This window comes from Colletotrichum spaethianum, assembly GCF_022836535.1.
Source record: "Colletotrichum spaethianum MAFF 239500 DNA, contig06, whole genome shotgun sequence".
Classification (NCBI taxonomy): domain Eukaryota; kingdom Fungi; phylum Ascomycota; class Sordariomycetes; order Glomerellales; family Glomerellaceae; genus Colletotrichum; species Colletotrichum spaethianum.
Genome location: NW_026054776.1, coordinates 96,125 through 122,253, shown reverse-complemented (window position 1 = coordinate 122,253; position 26,129 = coordinate 96,125). Strand labels below are relative to the sequence as shown.

Genomic DNA, 26,129 nt, shown 5'->3' with positions numbered 1-26,129 from the left:
CACACAGGGTCTCTCGAACGGCAACTGTAGCTTGGTATCAACTGCTACTGTCGCGGAATGCTTATGTCCCCAAATCCCGTTACAATCGGCGTTGTCGACTTGTATGCAACTCAACTGCCACCTAAATGACCAAGCGCGTAGGTCATTTGTTGTCAATAAGGCTGTGTAAGCCAGCGTTGACGGATATGCAGGTACCGCGCAACTGGAGACAAGTCTCTGCGCCGCGTACCCGAAAGAGTCGAGGAGCAAAGAAGTCAAGACCATCGCCATCGCCCTCTCAGCCATCACCTTTCCAGCTGTTGCACTGCGGTGCTTCTCGAGATGGAAGACCACCCATCGGCTGTGGTGGGACGACTGGGCAGCAGTGTTTGCAACGGTCAGTTAGATGGTCAGATACTTTGATGGAAGAGTTGAGGCTGACGCGGAAATAGATACTGCTCGCCGGACTGGCGGGTATCGAAATTGCAAGTGCTGACTTGGGATTCGGAACGCACTACTGGAACGTCGAACTCGCCTCGGGCACAAAGTTGATTCAGCTTTTCTACGTGGTACAAATGCTTTACATCCTGATCCAGGTCTTCGCGAAAATTTCGATCCTGCTATTCTTCTCTCGCATCTTCCCGGCACGATGGTTCCAGCTCACGGTTCGATACTTCATCGTTTTCTTACTGCTCCACGGCCTCATCTTTCTGTTGGTCATCATCTTCCAGTGTACGCCTATTTCGTCGACCTGGGACAGAAGCAACCCGAACCGCAAGTGTCTGAACGTGACGGCCATTGGGTACGCTGGGGCTGTTTTCAGCATCATCGAGGACCTTGTCATATTGGTCCTACCGATCCCTGAGTTGGTGAAACTCCAACTCAACATCCGAAAGAAGATTGCACTGGGCTTCATGTTCAGTCTGGGGTCATTGTACGTTCCCCGCTATTTACTTGTACTGTTTCATAACCCGAGAACCTCGCTAACAAGGACGTAATACATTAGTGCTTGTATCACGACAATGATCAGACTCAAGTACCTGGTCATGTTTTCGAGCACGTTCGATACAACATGGGACAACGTCGACATTGTGATTTGGTCCATCGTCGAGGAGTTCTGCGCCATTCTCTGTGCAAGTCTGCCAGCTCTACGGCCGTTGCTCCAGAGGGTTCCTCAACTCTTCACCAGCAGAAAGGAAACGACAAAAACTGCCAGCACAGCACAGTCTAGGCGCTCAATACTCAACCTTGGAAAGGACAAATTTCACGAGCTTTCCGAGACGCCGTTCGAAGAGGACCTGCCGCCGACGCCGATAGACATTGCCGACCAGATGGCCGCAAAAGCCGACGGGAAGCGGCAAGTCATCTTCGCGAAGGACAAAGAGATGAACTTGCGTGCCGACTTCGAGTTGCAAGACGTAGGAACAGGGAAGAAGTGGCAGAAGAACGTGAATGGGAGGTTCTGATTCGCCAAAGCGGCAATTGCTGAATCATGAATCCAGCACTTATGGGCGTAATGTAAACTTTGTCTTACTCGGCATGCAAGCGACGGCGCACTCGGAAAACTTGACTTTAAAGCAGAAGAGATACCAATCAAATAATGTTGTTGTTTCAGCATGGATATAGAACGCAGGTATTGTACAAATAGACTCTGGCGCGTGACCGAGTAATGAACACCTCGCAATAGGCCGCCCGCCGCGCGCTTTGTCCAGTTGCCGTGCATCCCGTGTCTACTCCTCGGACACGATGTCCCAGTCCTCGTTCAACTGCCGACGGTGCTCTGCCGCCGCCAAGCCAGTCGTGACAAGCAGGTCCAGGTCGAGATCTGCAAGCGCGGCGTGCAGCTCGAAGGCGGGACCGCACCCGGCCCTGGTCAGCCCGCGCAAGCCGCCTGCGAGCGGGTTGCTTTCGTCTCTTTCTCTGCCTCCTTCGGTGGCACCCAGCACATGCAGCCTCGGGCGGAAGTGTGCAAGCGTCTTGCCGTTGAAGTCGATGAGCCTCATGCCCCTGCACCCCTTGCCTAGCTCTTCCCAGCGCATCTCCCCCACGCCCAGGAAGCGGAAGCTGAGAGTGTTGGACAGGGGGTGCTTGCGGGTCAGCTTGAAGTTGACCCCTCGGACGGCGACGTCGACTCTTGGCGGTATCGTACGGGTTTTGATGGAGCCGACGGGACGGTGTTCGGCGGAGATGGCGTCGCACTTGATTCTCCGAACTTCCATTTTGGTCATCTTGGCGTTATGAGTGACGCTGTAAAAGGGCACAACACCCCATTGGGTTTGATGAGGCTGATTGTGATTGCGTCGTCGTCGCCTCGACTCAAATAGAGAGTATGCCGTAGCTCTGGTGATTGTTCCATTGTCCGTAGCTTGGCTCTGCTGGGTCAACTGCAAGATGGCGTCGCAGCAGCTGGGGTCGGTGTGGGGGACAGCCAGGACTTTAATTAATGGAAGATCTTGGAGAAAAAAGCCACTCGCCGTTTTGCTCGCATCTTCTGTGACGTACGCCAACGATTTGATGCGCCTCCTCGGTGTAGGCTTCTAGCGGCTCCATGATTCGCTGCCTCCTCATTGCCTTCAGGCCGAAGACGGGACGGCGAAAGCCATAGAAAGCGGTTCATCCATGGTCCACAAGCTTGATGGTGAGACGGATGGGCGAACCGTTTGTCTCTGAGCGTGAAAGGCACCAAAGGTGCCACAGTTGCCATCCAAAGCGTAGGGACCAGCGGAACTTGCAATCTATGGCTCGATGGGCGTAAGGTTGGCTGGTGACGTACAACGTAACTATTTTTCTGACCGAGAACGGTCGAATGAGCAGGGAAACCCCCCATCTGAGCTCGGACACCTGCCAGCGATTTGTTGTTTCAATGAAGGCGGGGCGATCGGAGAAGAAAGCTAGGTACCGTACTGGTGATTGGACCTTTATAAATTCTCCGTCAGGGACCGCCCAAGATGCCGGATCGACCGGTAAGCGGACAGGCCATCCGGCCGGAGATTTATCAACCAGCTCGGCCCTAGGGTGGGCGATCGGGATGAGGGGAACGGCGTCATGGTCCAATTGACAGCCTATTCCGAGGCCAAGACGCCGGAAATGTAAAATGATGAGCAAAAACAATAAGCTTCGATCGCCGACAAGGTCGTTGAATCAGTGAACTTTCCACTTGTATAACGTAATAGTCAATGAAGACTGTGTTATTATACGGTTGTAGCTTGGAATGTGCACAGGTATTTGGGGGGACCAGAACGACTCGAGAACATCCGCCGAATGTGCATCAGTGGGAGACATGCATCAATGCGTTGAGAGGAGTAGCTCCTATGCTTATAGGAGCAGTCTACGCAGATACCATGACAATGCATCTATCAGGATGATGACGATGGTGGGCCCATTTTTCACGGCAGCAGTGCGGAGGAGCTCCTGCACCAAAGCTGCAAGAGTGCCCGTGCACTGCACTTTCCATTGTCAGCAGTGACAGCACCGACAGCAACAAACGACAACAATCGGGAAGCTTCGACCGCCATTGTCGCTTTTGCTGATCCCGACCATCACAACATCGCGATTTCTCGAGGCCAGGTCGACGCTCCCTTGTCCACAGCACCCTTGTCAATACTTGTGCTCCTGCGACACGGTCTCATGAGCTCAGGCCCAGCTCCCGAGACTCCCGTTCGTGAAACTGCTCAATAACGCCATGAATTGAGCCACGCGTCACGATGCCTCCTCCCGAGTCCCGACCCCTCCTCCTTCCCCAGAACCGCAAACTCCGCCACCTCCACGGCATCTACCTCCGAAACCTGAGCTTCGTTCGACCTCGGGGACATACCATTGATGACACCGCTCTGAACAAGTCATCGTCCAAGTTTGAAGCCTTCCGCGATGCCCCTCAGCTCCACCATGCCCTCTCTAGCGACAACCTCCGGCCCAAGGCGCCGCGCCGCCGCAGCACTGCTCTCGCCCAGGCGACCCCGGTGACGAGACAGCGCATGTTGCAATTCACCATCGACGGTAGGGCCGCCGACGTCTTCTTTTCGCTGCACTGCGAAGACGAGGACGAGCCTGTATACATCAGCGAGATGAAGGAGCATGCGACTGTAAGCTGTCGTCGCACCGTACCATCACCACATCCCAGCTAACATCCGGATGAATAGAACTTCAACTTCCAATTCTTCGACCTCAATCACCACGGCCCCTCTGTCACTCGGTCGCCGGTTGTCACGATCAAGATCTGGGCTAATCGAACATCATGGACCCTCCTACTTGAAGACACAATCGACCTTCGGAGCCTGCACTTTATCGGCACCCTTCAAAACCGCAAGTTTCCTCCGAATGGGCTCATCTTCCATCTTGCCGACGGAATCTACTCGCTCGACGTCCCCAGAAAGCCAACCAGCCCGAAAGATCTCCCGCCGCTCCACACGTCGTCCTATAATGCGCTCATGAAACTCGCAACGCTAGACACGTCGATTCAGGACGCCATCGCGACACAGGAGCAACTTACGGCTCAGATTAACGACATTCTCGAAAAGTCGCCCCACAACGAGACCCCCGCCGCCGAGGAAAAGGTGAAGCTGGCCAACAAGTATGTGGCGTACGAGCTACGGTCTTTAAAGGCAGCCGAAAAGCGGCGTGAAGAGCTGCGTGAATCTCTCAAGTCGCGCAGAGAGGCCATCACCCAAGGCCGTGCTTTGCAGAACAAGCTCGCCAAGGACGTAGTCGATGCGACGGAGCACCTAGCAGCCTCGAAAGCGGTCCTCGCTAAGACAAAGGAACAGATACGCGGCCAGCGCCGTCGCATCTGCGCTGACCTTGGCAACATCTACCAAATAACGCCGTGCCCCTCGGGCACCCCGCTCTCCTTCCAGATCGTGGGCCTTGCCCTCCCAAACACGACGTACGACACTGCTACTTCTCGCGGCCCCGACGATGACCTCTTGTCCGGCGCCCTGGGCCATGTTGCTGCGTTGACGAACGCCTTGCAGTATTACCTCTCTGTGCCCCTGCCGTACCCCGTCACGCCTTTCGGCTCGCGCTCGTCCATTCGTGATGACATATCCCTCCTTACGGACCTCAACTCGGTACAAGCAGCTCGCCAGCGCGACTTCCCTCTGTACCTTCCTCGAGGTGGTTCCACCGCAGCGCAGTATCGATTTGACTACGGCTGGTTCATCCTCAACAAGGACATCGAGGCCCTCTGCGCAAGCCAGGGCCTCAAGGTTGTGGACATCCGTCACACCCTACCGAACCTCAAGTATCTCCTCTACGTCTGCAGTGCAGGAAGCGACGAAGTTCCTGAACGCAAACGGGGCGGCGTTCGCGGTCTCTGGGCTGGACGTCTAAAGGGCCGCATCTCTTCGGCTGCTGTGGGCGACGGAGATACGAGCAGTGTCGGCGGTAGTCGCCGCGGTAGCACCGACAGCGAGGTGCTTAGCCGACAGCGCGACGAGCTCCGGAGAGCGATGACTGTCCGCGAGGGGGCTGAGTCCCCCGTGGACAACGACCACAACGGCAATGGCGGATCCGCGGGGCTGCCCTTCGACGAGGTGAAGGTCTCGCTGAGAACAAAGGGCATGAGAGAGAGCGCAGGAAGGTGAGGGACATGCATAATGGTTGAAGTTGGACATGAGAGATCAGGATGGGCGGGAGCGGATTACTTTGCGTGGTTTCATTGTTAAGATACCCAGGCGTCAAGTCGCCGTCCTAATAAAATGCTAATCCTGCAATTGACCAAAGTCCCGGGGAATCATCCTTCTCGATCGCACCCACTACGCCCGTGTCCCGGATTGAAAAGCTTGTGACCCCCTGAATGAGAATGCGAAAAAAGCATCCCCCCAATGCCGCGCCCCCCCCCCCCCCCAACGCCGTAAGAATATGTATCGACCCCACATCCTGCCGCATCTACACCCACAGAGAACTCAAGAAGAGGTCGATGCGCCACTAGCGCTCCGTCGGCATAAACTTGACGCTCTTCCTCCTCTCCCGCTCGCCAGACCGGCTTCCCGGGCTGGAGCTGAGGATCCCCGACGTCGGCGTGTTGCTCGCCAGCGCTTCGCGGACGCTCTCGACGGCCCTGCTCTGCGGCACCTCGACGCTGTCGCCGCGGACGTTGGGCGGCATCACGGGGCTATGTGCGCCCGACTTGCCACCGCCGCCACCACCACCGCCTGCGCCCCCGTTGCCGCCGGCGCGAGCTTTCTCAACAGCCATGCGACCCAGCTCGTCCGACCGCGTCATCGACTTCTCCTCGCGCCACTTCCCGGGGAGGCAGGCATGACCGCAGCCGTCGAGCGGACAGCATCCGTCGCTCAGCTTGTAGGTGCCGTCGTCTGAAGGGGCGTGCCAGTCTTGCAAGCACGTGGCGTGGCCGCCGTGGGCACAACCGGGGCAATACCACCATGAACTCATGACCGGGTCCGCGGGCTGGGCGCCGTCGACGCCTTCGGTAAGGGACAACATTGTGGGCGTGGTCTCGCGATGGCCGCAGACGGCGCAGGGGCCCATTGTCGTGCGGCACCGCTCGCATTTCCACAGGGCCTTCTGGCCGAGGGATGGGTCGAGTTCTCTTGGTTTTCGACAGTTCGGGCACATGAAGCCTCCCTTGACGCTCTGCTGAGCCGGGCCGAAGATGGAGGTGTAGTTCTCGCCCCACTCGGGAATGCCCTCCGGCCACCCCTGGACACAGAGTTTGCGGAGGAGGGCAGCTGCGGTAAAAAGCTTCATACCAGTGAGGCGCGAGTGGTGTTGACGGAGGATGGATGTAGCGCGGAAAGGATCAATGACGCATTCGGGTACGAGGGGCTTCAAAAGGAGGACCATGGCAGAGGCGTTGAGTGCTGACGTCCGGGTCTCGAAATCTAAAGCTCTGCTCAGAAGGGTGTAAGGGTTCAGCGGTGGAGAATGGTCTGCATCCGGGTTGATTGCAACAGGGTGCGGGTATGAGGGATCTTCCGGCCAGGGGAGATAGTCGGATTCGAGTATGGTTGGTGTAGAATCATGTTGAATGGCCTGGGTAATCTTTGGCGGGCTCGAAGCTGAGACACCGACGTGGAGAGGGGCATGATCCTCAAAAGTCGTAGGGAAAGACCCTAGTTGTGAGTGTGTCGATGGCTCATCGGTAACTGTATCGGATGCCATGGTTGTCTGGGAAATCATAAAGATCTCTTCCGGGGAATCCTTTGGTACGCTTTCTCCTGGTCCATGAAGTACTGTCAGGGCACCGTGCTCGGGCGAGTCTTCGAGTTCCTTGCCACGGATGCGGCTCTCGTATTCTCCCTGGTCTCTTACTCCGCTTTGCTCTTTGAGCTGCACAGGGTGACTCGTGATTGATCGCGTGGATGCCGATGTCCCTGCTTCAGAGGACGATGCTAAACCAGATGACTGTCGACTGCTCTCCGACATGGAGAACATCTGTGCAAAGCTCCCATCAGGATCTTGTCTCAACGTGCGTCGGCTATTCGGGGTGCGGGGGCCGTAGTCCAGGGGCTTCTGCTCCTTTTTCTTTGGCTCGGGCACATCTATAGCTTGAGATAGGGCGTCAGTATCATAAAAGTCGTATCCCTCTGTGATAGAAGTCTGTGTCCCGTCGCTTTCATGGCTTGTGGTAGACAAAGGAACTGAGTCCAGTCGTCTCCGTGGACTGTTATTGAACGTACTGTGAACAGCGGGGGGCAAAGCAAAACTGTCTGGTTCCATGACTGGGGGCAAATGTGTATCTGGTGGGAAATCGCCCATATCGGCGTTTTCCTCGTTGATAGCTCTCGCAACAGGTGTCGCAACATTTGAAGTACTTTCGATTTCTTCTGAAAGCAGAGAGCGAGGCCCCAAAGAATTGGCGTCAACGCTGCTAGAAGCGAGGGCCGACGGTCTCCTAGGAGTTTCCTCACCATTCATCTCCACGACAACGTCCAAGGCTCTTGGCACCTTGATTTTCGGGATATCTTTTCCTTTGGAAATGGACGGCCGCTTCTGGAACCGCCCCAAGCGAGTTTCAAGGTGGAACTGAGCCCGACGGGTCAGCAGCAGGTTCATCGAATACGACAGGATCCGCCATGTCTGGGCCAGGCGAAACTGGTTGACATGTTCTGCAGCACGTGCATATTGCTCCATAATGCCACAAACTCTTTTGGCGAGAGGCTGCCGACCAGTGACGTACGGCAGCTCACGCTCCATGGTCTCGAGATAGCAGCTGGACAGGTATTCGTATATGTCGACTCGTGCCGCCGCGGGGATGTGGCCGACTGCCATGGACTGCTGGGTTTTGTAGGTACCAGTTACCTTGATAGCCTGTTCGAGGCCCAAAACGAGATCATCACTGACGCTTGATCCAGAAGGCGGTGTGGTGCTTAGAACAGGAATAGAACGCAAACTGGACCTCCTTTTCCGGCCAACTCTACGACGTGGCCCCAAGAAGCTACCGACAACGTCTTCTTCAGAATCGCTGCGGCTGATACTGAGCATCGGCGTCGTTGGGCTGGAACTGTAGGATGTTCGTGGCGGCACGACGCTCGCTTGATGATGATGGACGATGGAGGGCCGCGGTCGATCCTGCGGTCGCTCGTCAAGAAACATGACGGCGTCACCTCGAGCAGAGAAGGCCATGCTCGAGACTGGCTGCCTGTCAAGTACCTTCGGAGCGAATGCGACATCACATTGGTTGAAGAAGCCGTCGTTGCCGACTGTCCAGAGAAGATCTTGGTTCTGCCAGAGCAAGCCCGACGGAGAGGAGTCAAATCGGTCGATCTCTTTGTACGGCATGGACGGCCGGGCTAGGTCCCAGATATGCACACTGTTGATTCCGTATCGTTTGTGACTGTCATCATAGGAGACGGCAACCTGGGCGGCGCGCTTCCCCTGCGCGCTTGCTGACCAGAGCCCAGGTCGCCAAGCAACAGCAGCTACCGGCGCCGGAGTGTACACGAGCCATCGAGGCTTCTGCCGCTTGTCGGCATTCTTGGACATGTCCCAGACTGCGCATTTGCTATCCCAACCGCCACTAATCAGGTGGTTGCCATCAGGATGCCATGAGATCGAGGTACAAGCCTTGTCGTGGGCGGGTATCTTGAGCAGCGGCTGAGCAATCTTTCGTACGTCCCATTTCAGTACAACGCCCGACTCAGTCCCGCAGGCAAAGTAGAATCCGTCCTTGGGTGACCACTTGACTTGCCGAACACCGTCGGCGTTGCACTTGTAGGCCCCGCGCGGGCTGTAGGTGAGGCCGCCCGACCGACTCTGCACTGGGGCGCGAATGTCAAAGTATCGCACCATGCCATCCTGACTGCCCGAGAGCAGGGTCGTCTGTCTGTGGGGATTGATATCGAGACTGTTGACCTGTCGCGAGTCCTCTCTGGTCTGGACGAACTCGAGTGCGGCGCCTCCTGTCGAAATCCTTGCCAGGTCGTAGGAGAATATCTTGCCATTTGCGCAAGCTGTGAAGATGGTGGAGTCACTGTGCCACTTGACGTCTCGTATGGAGAGCTGGTCTGCTGTCAAAGAGGTCGAAGCAATTTTGCTAGAGGCGGATTGGGCTGTGATGGCGTTGCGGACGTCGATGCCCTCGCTTATGGACAGCCCGTCGAAAACGATGGTCTTGAGAATATGTCTTCCAGCTATGACTGCGGCGCGGTGATCAGGGGCGGTATCGAGGCATAGGATGGGAACGCCAGCAGGGAAGACTGCATTCTGCGAAACACTCGGTCGGTACGAAGTCTGGAAGTGTGGCGCACTGGTGATGCCAATGGAGTGGTGGGTGTCGGTGCTGCTGTCGGCAGTGACTTTGCCGAGGAGTTTTCGCATGATCTTGTTCTCGCGGCTATACATGGATGGCGAGCTCGCACGGCGCCATTGGCAACGCCGTTGTGTCGCGATCGATATCGGCGGTGGGAGGGGAGGTTTGGGACGAAAGTGAGGTTGATTGAGCCGAGTCGCAATCGGCAACGGGCAGCGACGACCACAGCGATAGCGGGCAACAGCTCAGTGGGAACGAAGCTCGGTTCGGGCCCAAAGTCCCAAGCTCAGGTCAATTGCGGCGCGTTTGCGATAAGCCGATAGCGATAACACTTCCGATAAGGCCGATAAGGATAAGACTTTCCAGCCTGTGATGATGGCACACTGATTTCGAGATTGGGCATGCGCAGCACCCAATCCATCCGTCAGCAAATCATCGTTCTCTACTCGACCAAACATCCCAGCAATGCACAAAGAAGAATATTTAATCCTTGAGGAGTTTATATATATTAAATAGGTGAGAGTTCGCTAAATCGCCGATGCCAACCGACACCTTGCATTCCCTAATTTCCAATCGTTTCGTCATTCGTCTCTACCGGTATGTCGCCCTGCAAGGGGAAACTGCTCCGGCGGGTTCTTCGTCAGTCGTACTGCCACTAATCTATGTTGTCCAGCATCTGTGTATGCTCAACCCGATAACATCTTCTCTTTCGCATCTCTACATACACACACTTGGTCGGGGATGTAGACAACAACATCTCAACAATGGACATTAGTCTGGGCTCCACCCGTTATTGCAAGCAACGACACCAAAAATGCTATTCATGCTTCGCCGATATCACCTCCGGGATCTCATTCGTTTCGGCTTTTCCACTCTTCCTCTTGGTATTCTATGAGGTTTGAGAACCCGGTTGCTTGCTGCCTCTCGCGCCCGTCGACGCTGCCCTCTGCCGAGCATTAGCAAATGAGCCGTGAACGATGCAGAATCAACTTACAACAGGTGATGGAGCTCGTCTGCCTCCATGTCCGATATTGCTGAATCAGCACTATGGCGATCATCTCCGACTTCAATGGGCCCATCCAGTATTCCAGCAATGGGGGCAATGACATCTGCCGTTTGACTTATCGACAATGGTATTGACGGGCCTGGGGCAGAGGGAGCGTCCCCCGATGGCTGAGCTGCCTCGGAGTTGTGGCTTGGAACCTCAGGGCTATCTTCATACCCATCTTTCGAGGCCATTTCTCCTGACTGGTCTCCCAAGTCTTCGTGAATATCTTCAGAGGCCAAGTAGCGCTCCATCATGTGTCCGAACCTCGAGCTCTTGGCGCTTACGGCAGCATTGAGCGGGGAACAGTCTCGGTTCGGGGGTCTGTACAGGCTAGGCACTCTTCTCTTGCTTACGACGACGGAGTCGCGGTCTGAAGAGCCTGGACCCTGTTCGCCATCGTCATCATCACGAAACAGAGATAAAGCCCGCTTCTCGTGCGTTTGAGGACACGCCAGATACGACTTTAAGGGTCCGGCGAACGTGGTGATCGTCCGCAAGCTGCTGGAAGAGGATGCTTCCGGCGTTGCTGGGTAGTCGTCACTCGGCTGTGTCACCTGCTGTGCGTCTTCTTCCTGCTGAACGGCATTTCCAACTGCAGTCTCGTCGCCGGCCAAGAGCGATTCCGGAGACGGAGCACCCGAATGACGAAAGCGCAGCAGGCCTGCATTGTTTTTGAACCTGCCGTATATCAGTTTTATCAACGTGGGTCTTGGATGGAGGGTCGACGGTACAGGAATTCGCGTATTTCTCCTCTCAGTTCTAGATTGATGCTTGAGTCGCCAGGCGATTGGCTCCTGGCGCTTTGGTAGCTGGACGCCGCAAGCTCTGCGCCCGTACCGATGCCAAAGTAATTGATATCGTCCAAGCCGGGCAAGCACCCGGTGCTGCCAGTGGCCATGATGAAGAACCGGGACTCGATGAACACAAGTCCTGTTTCCCTGACAGGCGTGAATCCGAAGCTGCTGTGGATGGGGCCGAGTGCAGTAGACGATGCGAACAGGCGAAGCAGAGACTTGGGCAGGAAGGGAAAAGCAAAGAGTGCACAAGCACCTGCGATTTGATGTTGCACGAACGGTGCTGGGCTTTCTCTTTTGGACTCCCCTCGCCTTGGTGCAAGTCCCAAGCCTCAAGTCTCAAGCTGGCGGCCCAGTAAGGCGACCACCACTAAAGACCACGCTTTCAGGAACCCCTAACCACTCCGCTGGGTTGCCGCTTGCCGTCCATAGCCAGGGATTGCGATCCGTATGAGTGTTCTTAGGCGGGCAAGAACAGGAAAGGTTCTTCCTTTAACAGCCACCTCGCCCAGGGATCGAGGACAGCTGCAGCACTCCTGCATTCCTGGGCAAGACATTTTGGATCCTCAGAGCACGACAACGATCGGACGAGGTGGGGGACCACAGGGTTCCCGAGAGAATGGCACGCCAATGGCTGGGCGGCAACGAGCAGCAAGCGTTTCCTTGTGGCTTGCATCTCGGGACGCCGGGGAGACACGAGAATGGGCCGCGCTTGCTAGGCCCCCAGTCGCCGTCCTCTCTTATTTGTCAGATCGACCTTCCCCGGGCTTCACTTGGAAGCGATAACCTCGTACGAGAGAGGGTGCCGTTTGGCTGGAAATTGCGTCCAAAGGTTCGGGTGGCTGTCGCTATACCCCCCTACCGACTGCCGGGGGAACCCCTCCCTCTCCCATGCCCTCTGTTGTCGGTCTGGACGACCGGTGACTGCAATAAGGAACGTTCTGCTGCCCGCTGCCAGGAAAAAGAAAGAAGCCTGCGAAGCGACGAGCGTGAACGGACTCGAGTGTTACAATGCAGACCATCATTTGCCAGACTGGGTGAGACATGCATCTATCATAAAGTACGGAACCGGGTCCTCTTGCCCATGAACTGATTTATCGAAACCTCGGTCTCTTTTGACGCAGATTTGCATGCGCATCCGGCAGTTGAAGTGCCTCGACAAGCGGCATTTGGATGAGAACAAGACTCGGGATTTGAACCTGTCGACACCCTCGCTGTCCGCTGTCTGTCCTACCTTCTCAGAGTTTAACTTCGACTCGACATCCCGATGCAGGGAATAACATGTTGGAAATAGCAAGACGTTCACCAGACGTCAAGGGTGCCCCCCGGGCGTCCCGTCGCGCCCGCTCCTCCCTACCATTCTGCTGGGTCGTCTCCACTGGCATCATTGGCAGTAATTGCGGTCCTGGCGACCCATGCGAACCATCTTCTATGACAGAAACCCACTACATACTATGTAGTATTATTCCACCGACGTTTCTTTCATACCAAGGAAACGAGCAACCACGCCTTACTCGACCATTAGGGTCTGACCCTTCTCAGGCGCGACCCCGCACCCTGTTCTGCTTCCTCCAAGCCCTCTGCATGAGTTATCCTGTCTAAAATGACAACACCAAGAGGTCTGCCTCTGCGTCAGCAAACCAAACATCCCCGTCGGTGCTCAGAGCTGCCACTCACAGCATCATCCCGCGGAACACACCAGCCGCCATTCCCATTCTGAGCCCAGTCCAATACTCCGTGGACCTGCCACCGTACCCGCCACACAAAGCATTGTCTGTGTTGAACTTCATCATAAAGATGAGATATGACCCTGTCGCGCTGGCGTTCGGGCTAAATGACACGGTAGCGACCATGGTAAACCCAGATTTCAAACAACTGCACGCTATAATCCCGGTCAAAACCCACACGACAATGTCAGCGAAGCTGGATAACAGCGTTATTCCACTGCCCCTTGCATCAGTTCTGCATCCCACAAAGTTATGGTACGCGTGGCCGCGCAACTCAACCCACGAACGAGGGCCTATGCTCCAGGACCGGGAAATGCTTGACCCTCTTGGCTGCCCTTGAGGCGAGGACCACGGCGATAATTTCGCAGATGATGACGACCCCGAAACTTAGAACCATCCACCACTCGCCGTGCTTTTGGATGTCGACGGCCTCGGTACCGGTCGCTGTCTCCTGACAGGAGCCCTAATATGGTCGAATCCGAACTCCAGCTGTACCGGCGCTGGCCACGGCTTTGTACCGCTTGTCTAAAGCTGAACCGTTTGCTGACACTGGCGTTATTCAGTGGTGGCGGCGACAGCCACCTGAACACAGGACGGATCCCAGGCTCTTCGGTCGGGTTATTCCAGTTTTCCGGCGGAGCAATGGCGTGCCCGGCCGGACCGTCTGATTCGGAGCATTGAGCCATCAGGATAACCTCCGATGACATCAAACATTGTGTTTGGCGACGCCGAAACTGGCTTTTGTGCCTGCTCTGGGTGTTCGTGCTTCAGCGCGAGGTCCTTTTGCTTAGCTCTACGATTTTTCCTCCGCGATTTTGCCTCCGAGGTTTCTGCGCTACTAGTACTATTCTCCTGATGCGACATATTCTGGTTTGAAAGGCGATTCCACTGAAACTAAATGCAACTGGCAAATGTATGTCTTGGTTGGTGTTTATTCGACTGAACCTGTTGGTCAGCTGGGCCCAAATTGAGGCGAAGCCTCCCCCAGCTGCCAAGCACGGGCTCTGTCTTGACCGATCGGCAGGTTTGCCCAGTCTTACTCTTTCAGCTTGAACTTAGAGCCGACAACCCGAACTGACAGCACATACAAGTCTCACTATAGGCCGTCGCTCAGTGATTTGAGTTCGAAGCGGATTATGTCAGCCTAGGCGAGGTTGTCTAGGACACGTCCCACATTCAGAACGTCTCTCAAAATCTCGGTTGAACACGTCCAAAGTCACACGGGACTCGGTCCATGGAAGTAGGAAAACTATTTGCGTTCTTGTATAGTCCGGAAGGACCCATCATAACCGCCAAGTCCTCATTAGCTCTCGAATATGTCCAACGGAAACCTGTTGGCCATCTCCTGGTATCCAGCCACGTTCGGATGCAAGTGATCACCGCCATCAAATTGCGCTTTTAGCTTGTCTCCCTCACCGATGAACCCCGCGAAATCCACGACGTGATCATACGTCCCGCTCTCCAGAATCCACTTGTTCACCCGCAATCTCGTCTGCTCTCGCGCCGGGTCCGAGTACGACTGCCCGCTGCCCGCGAACGGCGTGATCGTTGCGCCGATCGTCACTAACCCCGCCTTCTTACAATCCGCTACGATCTGCTTGTACGCGCTAATGAGCCCGTCGCCGACGCGTTGCTGAGACGCAGCGTCGGCTGCGCTGGGGCCTAGATCGTTCACGCCCTCAAAGATCATGACATGAGAGACGCCTTGTTGGGTGAGAGCGTCGCGTTTGTAACGGGATAGGAGGGTGGGACCGAGACCGCCACTGAGGATGGCGTTTCCGCCTGCAGCTTGGTTTGCGATGCCGACGTTGGTGATGTTCTGCTTCTGCATGCGCGCAAGAAGGAGATCAGGCCAGCTGGATTAATGTTAGTCTCGTTGGCCGAACATCAGATTTATTCACTTGCCGGTTGTTCTTGTCATCGTCGCTCCCACGACCGTCGGTGATGCTGTCACCGAGGATGACCATGGCGGACGTGCTCTTGGGAGCCCATGCCTCGATGGCGCTGGCGAATAACCAATGCTTCGTGCTTGTCCCGGCGACAGACGAGGCGTTTACCTTGTTGCCCGTCTGCATCCACGAAGTCGTGCGACTGCCTGGGTGCCCCGTGATCGTTGCTCCCAACTGACCCTGCTGGCTGTACACACTAAGAGCAACATTCGTCTGAGGCGCGACAGCGAAGTTGACGGGGTCAGAGTACACGGCAGCCCCTTTCTTGACTACCACGGACGGGGAACCGGAGAAAGTAAGTCCTTTGAGGGTCGAAGTATCGATGCCCGAAACGCCTGCAGCGCCGTTGGCGGTAAGGGCAATTGAGGCTGCTGTGATGGGCAGATCGGAGCCGCCAAAGGTGTTTGTGAGCTGGACTCGGAGGCGAGATGTGCCGACAGAGACGTGGAAGGTTTGGCGGAGGGTTGCATTTGCGAACTGAGCGGTTGCTCCGTTCTGGCTGTGTTAGAATCATCACCTCACGACAAGCTGCCCTCTGGCGTGTAAGCTGAGAAGGCTGTAGGTGGACATACAAAAGGTGAAGGCGGAAGGTTCGCTGGCTCTACCGCTTGAGGCATCGAAGTCCATGTCGCGACCCAGCGGCTGTCTTCCTTTCGCCGGTGGATGTTCTCGCCGGTTGGGATGGAAAGGGCCAGCGTTGCCCACAAGAGGAGGTTGATGAAGTACAACATGACTGCGACTTGCGACTATCCTGAAAGATTTCCAGTGCGGTCAATCGAACAATCATCGCAAAGTTTCTGAGAGTGCTTTGGGGCATGCCGAATATATGTAGTCATCTGCCGGAGCGGAGCCGGGTGATCATCACGGTGACCCCTGTCGCATGCGATTTAGCCTGATGAACCATCGTCGCATTCTAAGCTGGACGCGCCAAGCAAACCCTTGTGTATTTTAGATTATTTTAGATTATTTGTTTGGAATAAATGCTGCGTAGTTTTAACGTCAATTGAACAACACTGGATACTATACTTCATCGGCTGTTATAACGAACCTCTCGAAATCCGGCAAACAAGACAAGCTTGTTCCTCTTCGCCTAGCATCGTCTGCTCCGGGTGCGTTTCCTCCTTGCTGGACCCGCTCTAATTGCCTCGTCTGTTCCATCCCGTCACCGAGACTGCTACCTTCCCGACCGCCTGGGTAACCCGTAGTCCGTAGGATGGCGGCCTATTTGATGGAACACTGAAAAATAAATAACTACTCCAGCTAGGTAGAAGCTGGCTATCGGAGAGGCGCGTACTTTAGACTCGGAGCGCAGAGGCTGGTATTGATTTAGTCCAGCATTTCGTCGTGCACTTTTAGTTACAACTGGAGCTACCAGGCGCCTCTTTTAAAAATTTTTAAGTTTTAGGGAAATACAAAGTACAGATCCTAAATTACGTTAAGATTGCAGACGTTTTCCGATTGGGCCCAACTCGTAACTCTCAAACTAGCCTCGACTAGTCGGGTCGATGTTTGAATAGGATGCGCTCGCGTTGCGCGTAATTGCTGCGTAGCCAAGACACAATATACATGGATTGGGAAACAGGGCTCGTCAAGCTAAGCAATTATCTGCATCGTTTATAAGGCAACCAGTAAATATGCTGATATATCACGACGAGGGCACTATGTGAAGGAAACGGGGTCGAGTGAACGCATCCAGGATTGGAGATGCCTAAGTCCATTCTATACATAACCATCAACGCTCACGAACCAGGCCGTAATTGAGGACATCCAGACGTCATTCTTGACAGCTGTGCTAGAGAGGCTTACAACCCAGTGCCCTCAATGGCCTATGTACTACTGCACTACTGCCGCTCAATGACATTCAATACCCGTGGTTCCTAGGCCAAGCCTTTCACAGATCGAGAGCCGCACGTGGGCTCCCGACTCTACTTCCTCATGATGCTCTCATAGGGGTCTCGGAGACTAGAGTTAGTCTCGTAGCAGAGACCGACGCGATGGGCATGGAAGAAGGCATCTCTCTCCTCCTTGTTTAGCTGGTGGCCTTCCACCCGGTCAAAGCTGCTCCTGATGAAGATGTTGTCGACCATGGTAGCACGATCAGCTGAAATGTTGAGATCAGTGGCCACTTTATCAACATGGGCCTGAACGGCATCCCACAACTTCTTCTTTTCTCGGAGACTCCAAACCTTCTTCTGGGTGAGATCACCAGACACCGTGACCTTGGTGCGGATGGTGAGGTTTCTGGACCTTGTCTTCATGATAGACTTGGTGATTCTATTCTTTGAGCAGGTGCTGCTGTGGCAGGTGGTGCACCCGAACCCTTTCCTGGAGCATTTTGAGCAACATCTTTTCTTGGCCAGGTGGGCGTACAGGGTCAAGGTACGCTCATTGGCCGTGTTGCTGGTTTGGTGAAATTTCTGGGGACCATCGACCCAAGCTTCACACGCCGTTCCAGATAGCTGATGATATCGCTCGTGGGCGTGGCGCTCCTCGGCCCACCGATGGTGGAATTCGGGTGTGCTGACGCCAGCCCAGATCTTCTTGGCCTCAACAATCTGGGGGACACGAAACTTCTGGATCTGTCGGGTGCGGTTGTTACGCCAGCTGATTGTCTTGGTCTTGGCGTCCCACTCAAAGTCCCGGTTGAGAGGGCCGAAACCTGTGTAGTTGAACTTGGGGTCAGAGGGCTCGTCCGTGTCGAGGTTCTCGTGGTGGGTCAGGCAGGACTCGTAATGAGACCAGTGGTCAAAGTCTTCGAACACGAGCTTTTTGTAAATGGCTTAAGCCAGCTTTACCTGCTGGAGGTTGTGCAGGGAGAGATCGACGTCGGCGATGCAGATCCAGTCGCGGATAGTTCTAAGAAGTGGCTCCATAGCCTCAGCCTTGTGGCAATCCTCGATCTCGCCCAACCACTTTTGGAGATTGACGATCATGTCCGCAGACTTGATCATGGCGTTGTGGATTTCGGGCTGCTGGCCGTCGACGACCCTGCGAGGCAGGAAAGCAATATTGTTGTAGCTGGACAACGCACATTTAAGGTGGTTGTCATGACTGATGCCGTCAACAGTGATGCAGGGCACCGCGGTGGTAAACTCCGTGTCCTTGATAATTAGGGTAGCCATTTTCAACGATGTGGCCAGGGTTGTGATGATTGAATGTGACAATAATGTGTAGGACTCCCAAGGGCTCTCAGAACCGAGATTGCTAATCGAAGTGAAATATGTACAGGCCTCAAGCCGAAGAAGTGAAGAAGTGACAGAGTGGAATATTAGATGGCAAGAGGAAGTTGGAAGAGGACATGGCAAAAAGAGACCTTTTTGTATCCTACGAAAGAGCCACATGGAACCGTGAATCAAGTAACGTATCTCCGTTGGCTCAAAGTTTCAACGCCTAACCGCTTACTTTGGACACAAGATGGCATCGCGAACGAGGTTTCGCTGCCTATTGGCGCCTCTTGAGTTTGAGGGAGCCTAAGAGCATGAATGAACTGAGTTCGACAGCGCATGGGTGAGTGATTTGCGATAGCGAACCATTGGACCAGCCCGGTCAAAATCACGTTATTCGAAGATAATAGGTTAGAAGGAGTAGATTTGAGGGTGAATCACTTGTTCGGCAGTTCGGGTCGCACAAGCACGGGATCATGGTGTTGAGAAGGTTTAGGATCGTCCATCGACTTGGAACAGTTACAACTTTGGCCAAAGGAATTATAATCAAGGTTGGTGGCTGTATTCTTCAACTTCCAGCTTGGGGGGAAACTTTCCATACAATATCCGGGACTCAGTTCACCTGTTGGACGTGTTTTACTGACAAGGAGAAATGAACGCCATCCACGAAGAAACCAACTGCCTGTCCGCTGTTGATTGTCTTGTACAGGGAAGTAGTAATGCTATTACTAGAGCATCGCAGTATAAACAATCTCATTTGGATCAGCATCATAGTAGGGTGGAGACATAGTGATCTGGTGTATGTTTGACAAATTCATTGTCGCCAAATGGTCCCGGGAGGGGCGTGGGGAGATGTAGATACTCAAAAAGGAATTAAAGTGCTGAGTCATCACAGGAAACTAGAAAGCCCATAAGAGGTTTAGCTCCACTCTCAGGGCGGGACATCTTTCCCCAAGGAACCCCCCATTGTTGCCTGACGGCGAACCTCTTCTCATCAACCACCAACATTGGATCAATCCATCCGAACATTTGACGTGTTCCCCTCTAGCGAATAAGGCTTCTTCACACAGTGCTAGCTGAACTGTAATTGGGCGGTTGTTTCCGTCTTCTCCAAGAACCTTAACAGCCCTGTTTGGATCGTCTCATGATCAGCAGCACCCCTCATCACGCACCCCAGCTTGCCCCCCAAGCCTTCACAGCCACAAATATGTCGCGACGCACACGATCAACCCTCAAGGCAGAACTGCGGAAGGAAGACAAGTCTTCTCCGAGCCCATCTGCTTCTGAACCTTCACCAGCAAAGCCCACTGGGCCTACACCTCTCCTCCTCCCAGATCAAACTGCTTGGCAAGACTGGCTGCAGGGTTCCCACCGCGAGTCTCCAGGCGTATGGCTACAAATTGCCAAGAAAAACGCAGAGAAGCCGTCGGTAACCTATGAGGAGGCCCTCGAAGTGGCCCTGTGCTTCGGCTGGATCGACGGGCAGCGCAAAACCTTCGACGAGCAGCACTTTATCCAGAGGTTCACCCCGCGCAGGAAGAACAGCCTGTGGTCGAAGCGCAACGTCGACAAAGTCATGATGTTGACCCAGTCGCAGCGGATGACGCCCGCTGGCCAGGCCGAGGTGAACGCTGCCAAGGCAGATGGTCGGTGGGATCGAGCGTACTCCTCAGCGAGCGTCGTGGAGGTGCCGGTGGATTTTGAAGAGGCGTTGAAGGAGAACGATGAGGCGAAGAAGTACTTCGATGCGTTGAACAAGACCCAGCGATACGTGTTTCTGTGGCGCATCGAGACGACGAGGCGGCCAGAAACTCGCAAACGGAAGATTGAGGAGTTTGTGGATCTCCTTGCAGAGCACAAGCTTTTACATTAAGATACCCAATGCTTATTTGGTTGTGCATTGAAGCGATGATTGTTCACAAACATAAAACAATACTAACCGGCTTGAGACACGCAAATGCACAATGGACTAGCATCCAGCCGCACACCTGTGCAGACCAGTTCATGTGTCTGTATTGGCTAGTGGATGAGCATCCACTTTCTTTGACATAAGCTGATATTTAGCTGCCGAAAGCTCAGATTCCTAGCCAAAGTTGGTCGATGGCTCGGTCTCGTATGACCCACTCCCTTCCAGAAGCCCTAGTTGCAACTGGATTCCAGCCTCGCAGTGTCTCTTTTCTAAGTCAACGACGTCCTCACTGGTCTGGCGAATTGTATTCGCTTTGCTGGGCCAAGAATGGTAGCATTCCGGTATTGAGGGTCATGACCTAGGCTAAATGCAACCCAATGAATGCCATCCACAAGCTCATCTCGGGCACATCAGCATTCCTAGCGACCTCATGCCACACGTTCATACCTTTGGCAGCTCGTGATTACCATACAGTTTGTTCAGCAGAGACGCAGCACAATTGTGCCTTTCCCGCTGGCTCTGATCAAAAGGGAAAGAATCACGGCCAAAAGTTTTGTCGTGGTCTGGTTGCTAAGCAGCCACTCGTTGGCATAACACCAGCGCAAACTGTGACTCTGAGCTTCCACAAATAAGCACGTTTCCAAGGAATCGGAAATAAACAAAATATATCCGACGTGACAAAAGCGTAAGTTCCCACACCGAGGTTCGAACTCGGGACTCTCCGGATCTCACTAGTAGAATGAAAGCGGAGTATACTAACCACTATACTATATGGGAGTGGCTACTGACGATTTCCGAAGAATGACCAGCCAATGGAGATAGCTCAGAATTCCACGCACAACCTCGTCTTCGCGTAATGGCCCAGAAAGAAGGCTGGCGGAGGTACAGTGATGATGTCGACTATCTCCTCTAACAAAGTCTCCATGGAAGATGGACCAATGCCCAGGAGCCTTGATGCATACTGAGACCTTCGCTACCAGCAGCCTCGGGTACTCAAAGACAGTATATTTCTAATGTGAGGATCCTCTTCAATAACGGGAAACTTCCCCTGATAGGATTGATAGAAGAGATTGATCACCGGGCAAAGTGCACAGTATAAAATACTAGAGCGCAATTGCAAGCAGAATTTCGCAATGTATCACAAGATGCATGGTTATTATTTCTTTAGTTCTTGAGTTTGATATTGCGGTACCGATGTCCTTTATAAAAACTTGCCGACGAGGGGCACATGGTGCGAGCATCGGAGCAATCGAACTTCACAGAACCCTGGGGAATACTCTACGCTATAAATGAGCAAACATCCATTATTGGAATCCTGAAATTTTAAACAATTGTTCGTCCGATGCTTGAAGGTATCAACAGCGATATGGAACTGAAGCGGCCCTTACCCTGCCGATCTAATAACCAGGTTGAGCCTGTAGTAGCCCCAGGATTTGGTCATAATCTATGAACGCTTTGCTCTGACAAGTCTGCATTACTAAGTTCGAGACAACGAGTAAACAGCACCATTTCCTCTACATCGATATACTAAGCAAAAGGAATTCTATTGAATAGCAGGAGAATGTTGATCTACTTGAGATACCTAAGAGATATCTCTGCACAGTATATTCTTCTCTAAACCTGTCTCTTACCTGGGGTGCCTCTCCTGGCCCTTGGGATGTCAACAAGTGGCGAGAAGAGTGGTAAAGTCAGAGAGGGCTTTCAAAGAACTTAAAGCTGTAACCTACGTTGCTCGAGTCCCCCGGTGAATTGCTCCTGCTATAGACAGTGTTGCTCCACCAAACATAAGTCCCAGTGAACCAACTAACTACGATTCTCCCAGCTATATGTAACACCCTTCTCGACAGCGTGAAACACAAAAAGGATGTGGTCAGTGCCGCCAGGGCTTTTGCCCACATCTCCGTCGATCAGCGCGAACGTGTGGTGTCCAGGCCCATCGATGTATAAAGTTGCGTTCCAGCCGTTCATCATCCGGTCCTGATGCGAACCGAAGAGGCAGCCGTTCGATTTATACCAGTCCCACACGTATGTTGGGTCGCCACCTTTACGAAGCCGAAGATCCGCAAGACAATACTTACTGTCCCAGGTGCCGTGGTCCTCATCACTAGGTTAGGTTCATTCTAAGATGCACCTCGCTTTCAAATTAAGACATTGCCCTTCTAAATAGACAGAGGAATACTTTCCGGACAAGTGTGAAAAGTACTAAAAGAGTAAAACCAAGCAAATTTATAACGTCCTTCCCGATTTTGGGACTTCTAGGCCTCACTCACTCCGACATCAGTGTCTTTCTTGGACAACCCACTCCCTCCAGGAAAAATACCCAGTTCGCACCTGATTGCTGTTAAAGTGTTGGCAGTAACAGCGAAATGACACTAGTCGCTTGTGACCATGCGAGCCGATGGGCCGAATGGGCAATGCCGCTGGATTATCGTCGAGTGCATTTCTGGAATGGATTTCCCCAGTCCGACCCAACGAATCGGGTCATTTTGGTGGAATCCTACATCCGGTTACGATCTCGGGTGCAGTCATCCAATATTTCAGGCCATATACCGGAAAACTGACCGCAGAAGGATCTGATTTTTTGAGCAATTCCTTTCCCAGGCTGGCTATCACATGTCAGACTCCACTAAGACTAGGGGTGTTGCCCAGACTCATATCCACAAGTAAAGCCAATGAGAGAAGTGCGTCCCTGTTTCCACTTGCTTACAATGTGGAGACGGGATAGAATGACTAACGGAACAAATGGTTCATAAGGCTGAGGGCACCAATGAACAATCTACAGATAAGGTAGCTAGGGATTATCTGACTGCTAGTTCCCGCTCGCGGGATTGATCAACATTGCATTGCATCTGTTTGGGAGACCATGGTTGAAGGGTTGAAGGTTCGGGCGACTAATCGCGACGACCTCGGGAGGATCCAGCCCATTGTGGAACGTCATGGCCAAGGATGACACGCTGAAGCCTGTGATACCTCTGACCCGTCTTGTCACTCTTTTAAGAGGGGTTACAGTCAACTTCAAGAAGCAGGTCATGAAACGACGAACGTTGTTCGTTCTTGTGTTGCGGGGGATTCACGGTCTTGCCCTGTAACAAGGAGGTAAGCGTGTCGCTAGACGTAACCTTTTAAGACTTGGAAAATTGTAGCTCTCGAGATTGAGAGCCGCTTTGAGATGACACATACGGCCAATGTCGCTGCAATAAACAAGAAACATCAAAGAATGTCACTGGAGTCATGTTGAGAGAATAACCTTGCAAATGTTTCGTGACGTGAAAGTCATGAATTCGTTATGAAGGAATGTTTCCTGCTTACCCATCAAAGTAGTTTGACCTAGACAACTACAAAGAAAGAAGTGACAGCAGCCCAGGCTGTCAATCCGAAGGTCATAAACCGTCATCTCAATTGCAAACAACCCAAGCAAGTCCTCCTGGAGAGCGACCCGGAACTCATGGTAAGTATACGATAACTCCTTGGGTCTTGTTAATTGGAATACGGACTTCCATTAAAGACATTGCCGTTTCCGTCAACCCAATAGGCGCAGCCGCCCCAAATGTGAAATTTTCTGCTACCAATCGTAGTGCATGCTCTAAGGACACCCATTAAATGAAAAAACAAGTTCGAATTATCCTTAGCGCGATGTACTCCGTCATCGAGCGAAGTCATCCACCACCATCGATATCCTGTACTGGTTGTTCACAACCCACAGTCTGTCTCTTCCTCTCATGAGATGGTGACATTCTGGAAAGAATGCTGATGAAAGGTGCTGCGAAGCAACGTAAGTGATGTAATAACGATCAATCCTTCGTTTTGGACCGTTCTAGACCAGCATTTTCATTTTGGGAAGTTGGTAACGCGCCGGCTGTGCACTCTTTCCTCTTCGCTAATGTAGTGCCGATGTCGTAGGTCACCAACCAATCGCCAGCGGGCTCAGGTTCAGGCAGTTTGATCGCCGGGTTTCGCTTGTTGATTCCTTTCGCAAAGAACACCCTAACGTAGGCGGGATCAAAGACGAACAGCGTTTCGCCGGTCACAGTGTTTTGGACTTCTGCTGTAACCTCAATTTCGTCTATCTTGATAACGTCATTTGGGCCTACTGCAACACCTGCCCACTCGATTTGGTTCTTGATGTGCTTTGCAGTCTCAGGATCGAGCCGAGTATCGAGAAAGTACAGCTGATTTCTGCCCACCGCTGCCACGTATGGAGTATCTGGCGCTACAATCTGGGGGCCATGCCATGCTTCGATGAATTCTGGCACATAGTTGCCGCGATACTCCTCTTGGAAGGTTGGCGAACCCTCAAGTGGTCGAAACGCGCCTAGAACCATAGTGGCCAACAGCGCAAAGAGCATTAAATTATTTGGACCGGTTTCCTATGCGTTCTCGAGGATGAGGGAATTGGAAGAATGTTCTGGGAGCATGTCTCTTCTCCTCTCTCGTTGCAAGGGAATTCGGGCTCCTTTGTGTCCTTCAAGAGACCTAAGGGACAAAATGTGATTTGATCGTTGGTTATCGTGTTGAGTGCCTAAGAAGGAAGGTGCGGTATTATGTCGATGCTATCAAGAATGAAACAACTGGCTATGGTGTGATAGGTTCAGAGAATAGCCGAATACGACGGAGCAGGGGGTGCTCCTCATCAACCAACAACCAACAGCCAACAGCCAACAGCCAACAGCCAACACAAGCTCTCGGATCGAACGGCACAATTATTAGCTTTGAAGACAGCCCCTTCCATATTAGGCTGCGTGCTCTACAGGAGATCGTCTCACTCGGGACAGGTTGCCGAGCATCGTGGAACCTTGGAAGCACAAGAGGGTCTGACAGCAAATGGTGGCCTACAAATATATGAGTCACATGTGAGGGGTTTTCCGTTTCGACGTTGTTCTTTTGGAAGTCGAGCTTCTTTATGAACGTCTTGTTCGGTACCGAAAATGGTAGTGAAAACGGCGCAGGTACATGTACCTTCGAGGGCTTGCCGGAACCGGAGTGGATGGTTCTTCGAATGAGAGCGAAGTATCTAGTTGAACTTAGCGGAACCGTTTCACGGTGTAAACCATGAGTATGAATGCCTTGTCTAGATAAGGTGCAGAGAGTTTGTATTTCTCAACGCTATCCTTGACCTCTGACTGAAGAGGCTTCTCGTTCTTGTTGGCAATGGACTGGGTGTGGGCGGAAATAGATCCGGTGGGAGGGCGATGCCCGAGTAGACGGGCCTATCAATATGGGTTTTCAGTGGCGGCGGGAACAATAGATAGAGACGACTGGCATACCTCGGCTGACTGAATGTCCTTGGCGTCGTCCTTGGTGATGTCCGACTGTGGCTTCTTCTCGATCTCAGCCTCCTCGGTGGAGAAGTTCTGCTGCTTGTCACGAAGGCTTTGGGCGGTAGCTGTAAAGAATGGGTTAGATGAAGGCCGGAAGGTCAAATCGTAGAAGATCGAGGTACCTGCAAGAACACCAGCAGCAGGGACAGGGTTGCCAGTCAAGGCCTTCTCGTCCTGGGCGATCTCAGAGACTTCTTTGTCGGAGATGACGTGTCCATTATCGACGAGGTGCTTAACTGTCTGTTGATCAACGACCATGATGGGTGCGATGGTTGTTGCTCTACTGCAGGGGGGGATTAGAAATTTGTGTAGAAGAGGTATCGAGCAGGATTGCAATGGCCTGCGTCAGTGATGCGTTTGCTGTTGTTTGGAACTCGGAGGCATGAGGTTCCGACTGGTAAATAGTCCCCAGATGATTGTGTGGAAGAAGAGAGCAGAGGTCATGGTACACTGGGTTGTTGCATCGACGAGTTGTTCCTTCCTTCCGCCTATAGAGGCCTTCGGAGCAATTATTCCTTTTCTTTTTTTG

General features: G+C 53.3%; 10 protein-coding genes and 1 non-coding gene across 11 annotated transcripts; 3 read left to right on the top strand and 8 right to left on the bottom strand.

Annotated features, from left to right (window-relative positions):
• Positions 1 to 125: 125 nt before the first annotated feature.
• On the top strand, positions 126 to 1,445 carry ColSpa_03063 (satratoxin biosynthesis SC1 cluster protein 4; the record flags this gene model as incomplete). The annotated part of the gene is made up of 4 exons (XM_049269275.1): positions 126 to 165; positions 192 to 376; positions 432 to 913; positions 1,010 to 1,445. 4 exons carry the CDS (start codon positions 126 to 128, stop codon positions 1,443 to 1,445), a joined length of 1,143 nt encoding a protein of 380 aa, XP_049125232.1.
• A 264-nt stretch (positions 1,446 to 1,709) lies between these two features.
• On the bottom strand, positions 1,710 to 2,207 carry ColSpa_03062 (uncharacterized protein; the record flags this gene model as incomplete). The annotated part of the gene is made up of 1 exon (XM_049269274.1): positions 1,710 to 2,207. One exon carries the CDS (start codon positions 2,205 to 2,207, stop codon positions 1,710 to 1,712), a length of 498 nt encoding a protein of 165 aa, XP_049125231.1.
• A 1,476-nt stretch (positions 2,208 to 3,683) lies between these two features.
• On the top strand, positions 3,684 to 5,561 carry ColSpa_03061 (UV-damage endonuclease; the record flags this gene model as incomplete). Its single annotated transcript, XM_049269273.1, has 2 exons — positions 3,684 to 4,061; positions 4,119 to 5,561. The coding sequence occupies 2 exons, from the start codon at positions 3,684 to 3,686 to the stop codon at positions 5,559 to 5,561; spliced, it is 1,821 nt and encodes a 606-aa protein (XP_049125230.1).
• Positions 5,562 to 5,904: 343 nt separating this feature from the next.
• Positions 5,905 to 9,783, bottom strand: ColSpa_03060 (putative WD repeat-containing protein; the record flags this gene model as incomplete). The annotated part of the gene is made up of 1 exon (XM_049269272.1): positions 5,905 to 9,783. One exon carries the CDS (start codon positions 9,781 to 9,783, stop codon positions 5,905 to 5,907), a length of 3,879 nt encoding a protein of 1,292 aa, XP_049125229.1.
• An 898-nt stretch (positions 9,784 to 10,681) lies between these two features.
• Positions 10,682 to 11,637, bottom strand: ColSpa_03059 (uncharacterized protein; the record flags this gene model as incomplete). Its single annotated transcript, XM_049269271.1, has 2 exons — positions 10,682 to 11,400; positions 11,442 to 11,637. The coding sequence occupies 2 exons, from the start codon at positions 11,635 to 11,637 to the stop codon at positions 10,682 to 10,684; spliced, it is 915 nt and encodes a 304-aa protein (XP_049125228.1).
• Positions 11,638 to 14,563: 2,926 nt separating this feature from the next.
• Positions 14,564 to 15,940, bottom strand: ColSpa_03058 (uncharacterized protein; the record flags this gene model as incomplete). The annotated part of the gene is made up of 3 exons (XM_049269270.1): positions 14,564 to 15,085; positions 15,162 to 15,704; positions 15,782 to 15,940. 3 exons carry the CDS (start codon positions 15,938 to 15,940, stop codon positions 14,564 to 14,566), a joined length of 1,224 nt encoding a protein of 407 aa, XP_049125227.1.
• Positions 15,941 to 17,134: 1,194 nt separating this feature from the next.
• ColSpa_03057 (uncharacterized protein) lies at positions 17,135 to 18,331 on the bottom strand (the record flags this gene model as incomplete). The annotated part of the gene is made up of 2 exons (XM_049269269.1): positions 17,135 to 17,974; positions 18,005 to 18,331. 2 exons carry the CDS (start codon positions 18,329 to 18,331, stop codon positions 17,135 to 17,137), a joined length of 1,167 nt encoding a protein of 388 aa, XP_049125226.1.
• A 1,249-nt stretch (positions 18,332 to 19,580) lies between these two features.
• On the top strand, positions 19,581 to 20,246 carry ColSpa_03056 (uncharacterized protein; the record flags this gene model as incomplete). The annotated part of the gene is made up of 1 exon (XM_049269268.1): positions 19,581 to 20,246. One exon carries the CDS (start codon positions 19,581 to 19,583, stop codon positions 20,244 to 20,246), a length of 666 nt encoding a protein of 221 aa, XP_049125225.1.
• Positions 20,247 to 20,972: 726 nt separating this feature from the next.
• ColSpa_tRNA_084 lies at positions 20,973 to 21,059 on the bottom strand. The gene is given in 2 exon segments: positions 20,973 to 21,007; positions 21,023 to 21,059. It is a non-coding gene; the product is annotated as a tRNA-Glu (tRNA).
• A 3,014-nt stretch (positions 21,060 to 24,073) lies between these two features.
• On the bottom strand, positions 24,074 to 24,604 carry ColSpa_03055 (uncharacterized protein; the record flags this gene model as incomplete). The annotated part of the gene is made up of 1 exon (XM_049269267.1): positions 24,074 to 24,604. One exon carries the CDS (start codon positions 24,602 to 24,604, stop codon positions 24,074 to 24,076), a length of 531 nt encoding a protein of 176 aa, XP_049125224.1.
• Positions 24,605 to 25,303: 699 nt separating this feature from the next.
• ColSpa_03054 (uncharacterized protein) lies at positions 25,304 to 25,858 on the bottom strand (the record flags this gene model as incomplete). The annotated part of the gene is made up of 2 exons (XM_049269266.1): positions 25,304 to 25,435; positions 25,547 to 25,858. 2 exons carry the CDS (start codon positions 25,856 to 25,858, stop codon positions 25,304 to 25,306), a joined length of 444 nt encoding a protein of 147 aa, XP_049125223.1.
• Between the last annotated feature and the right edge of the window lie 271 nt (positions 25,859 to 26,129).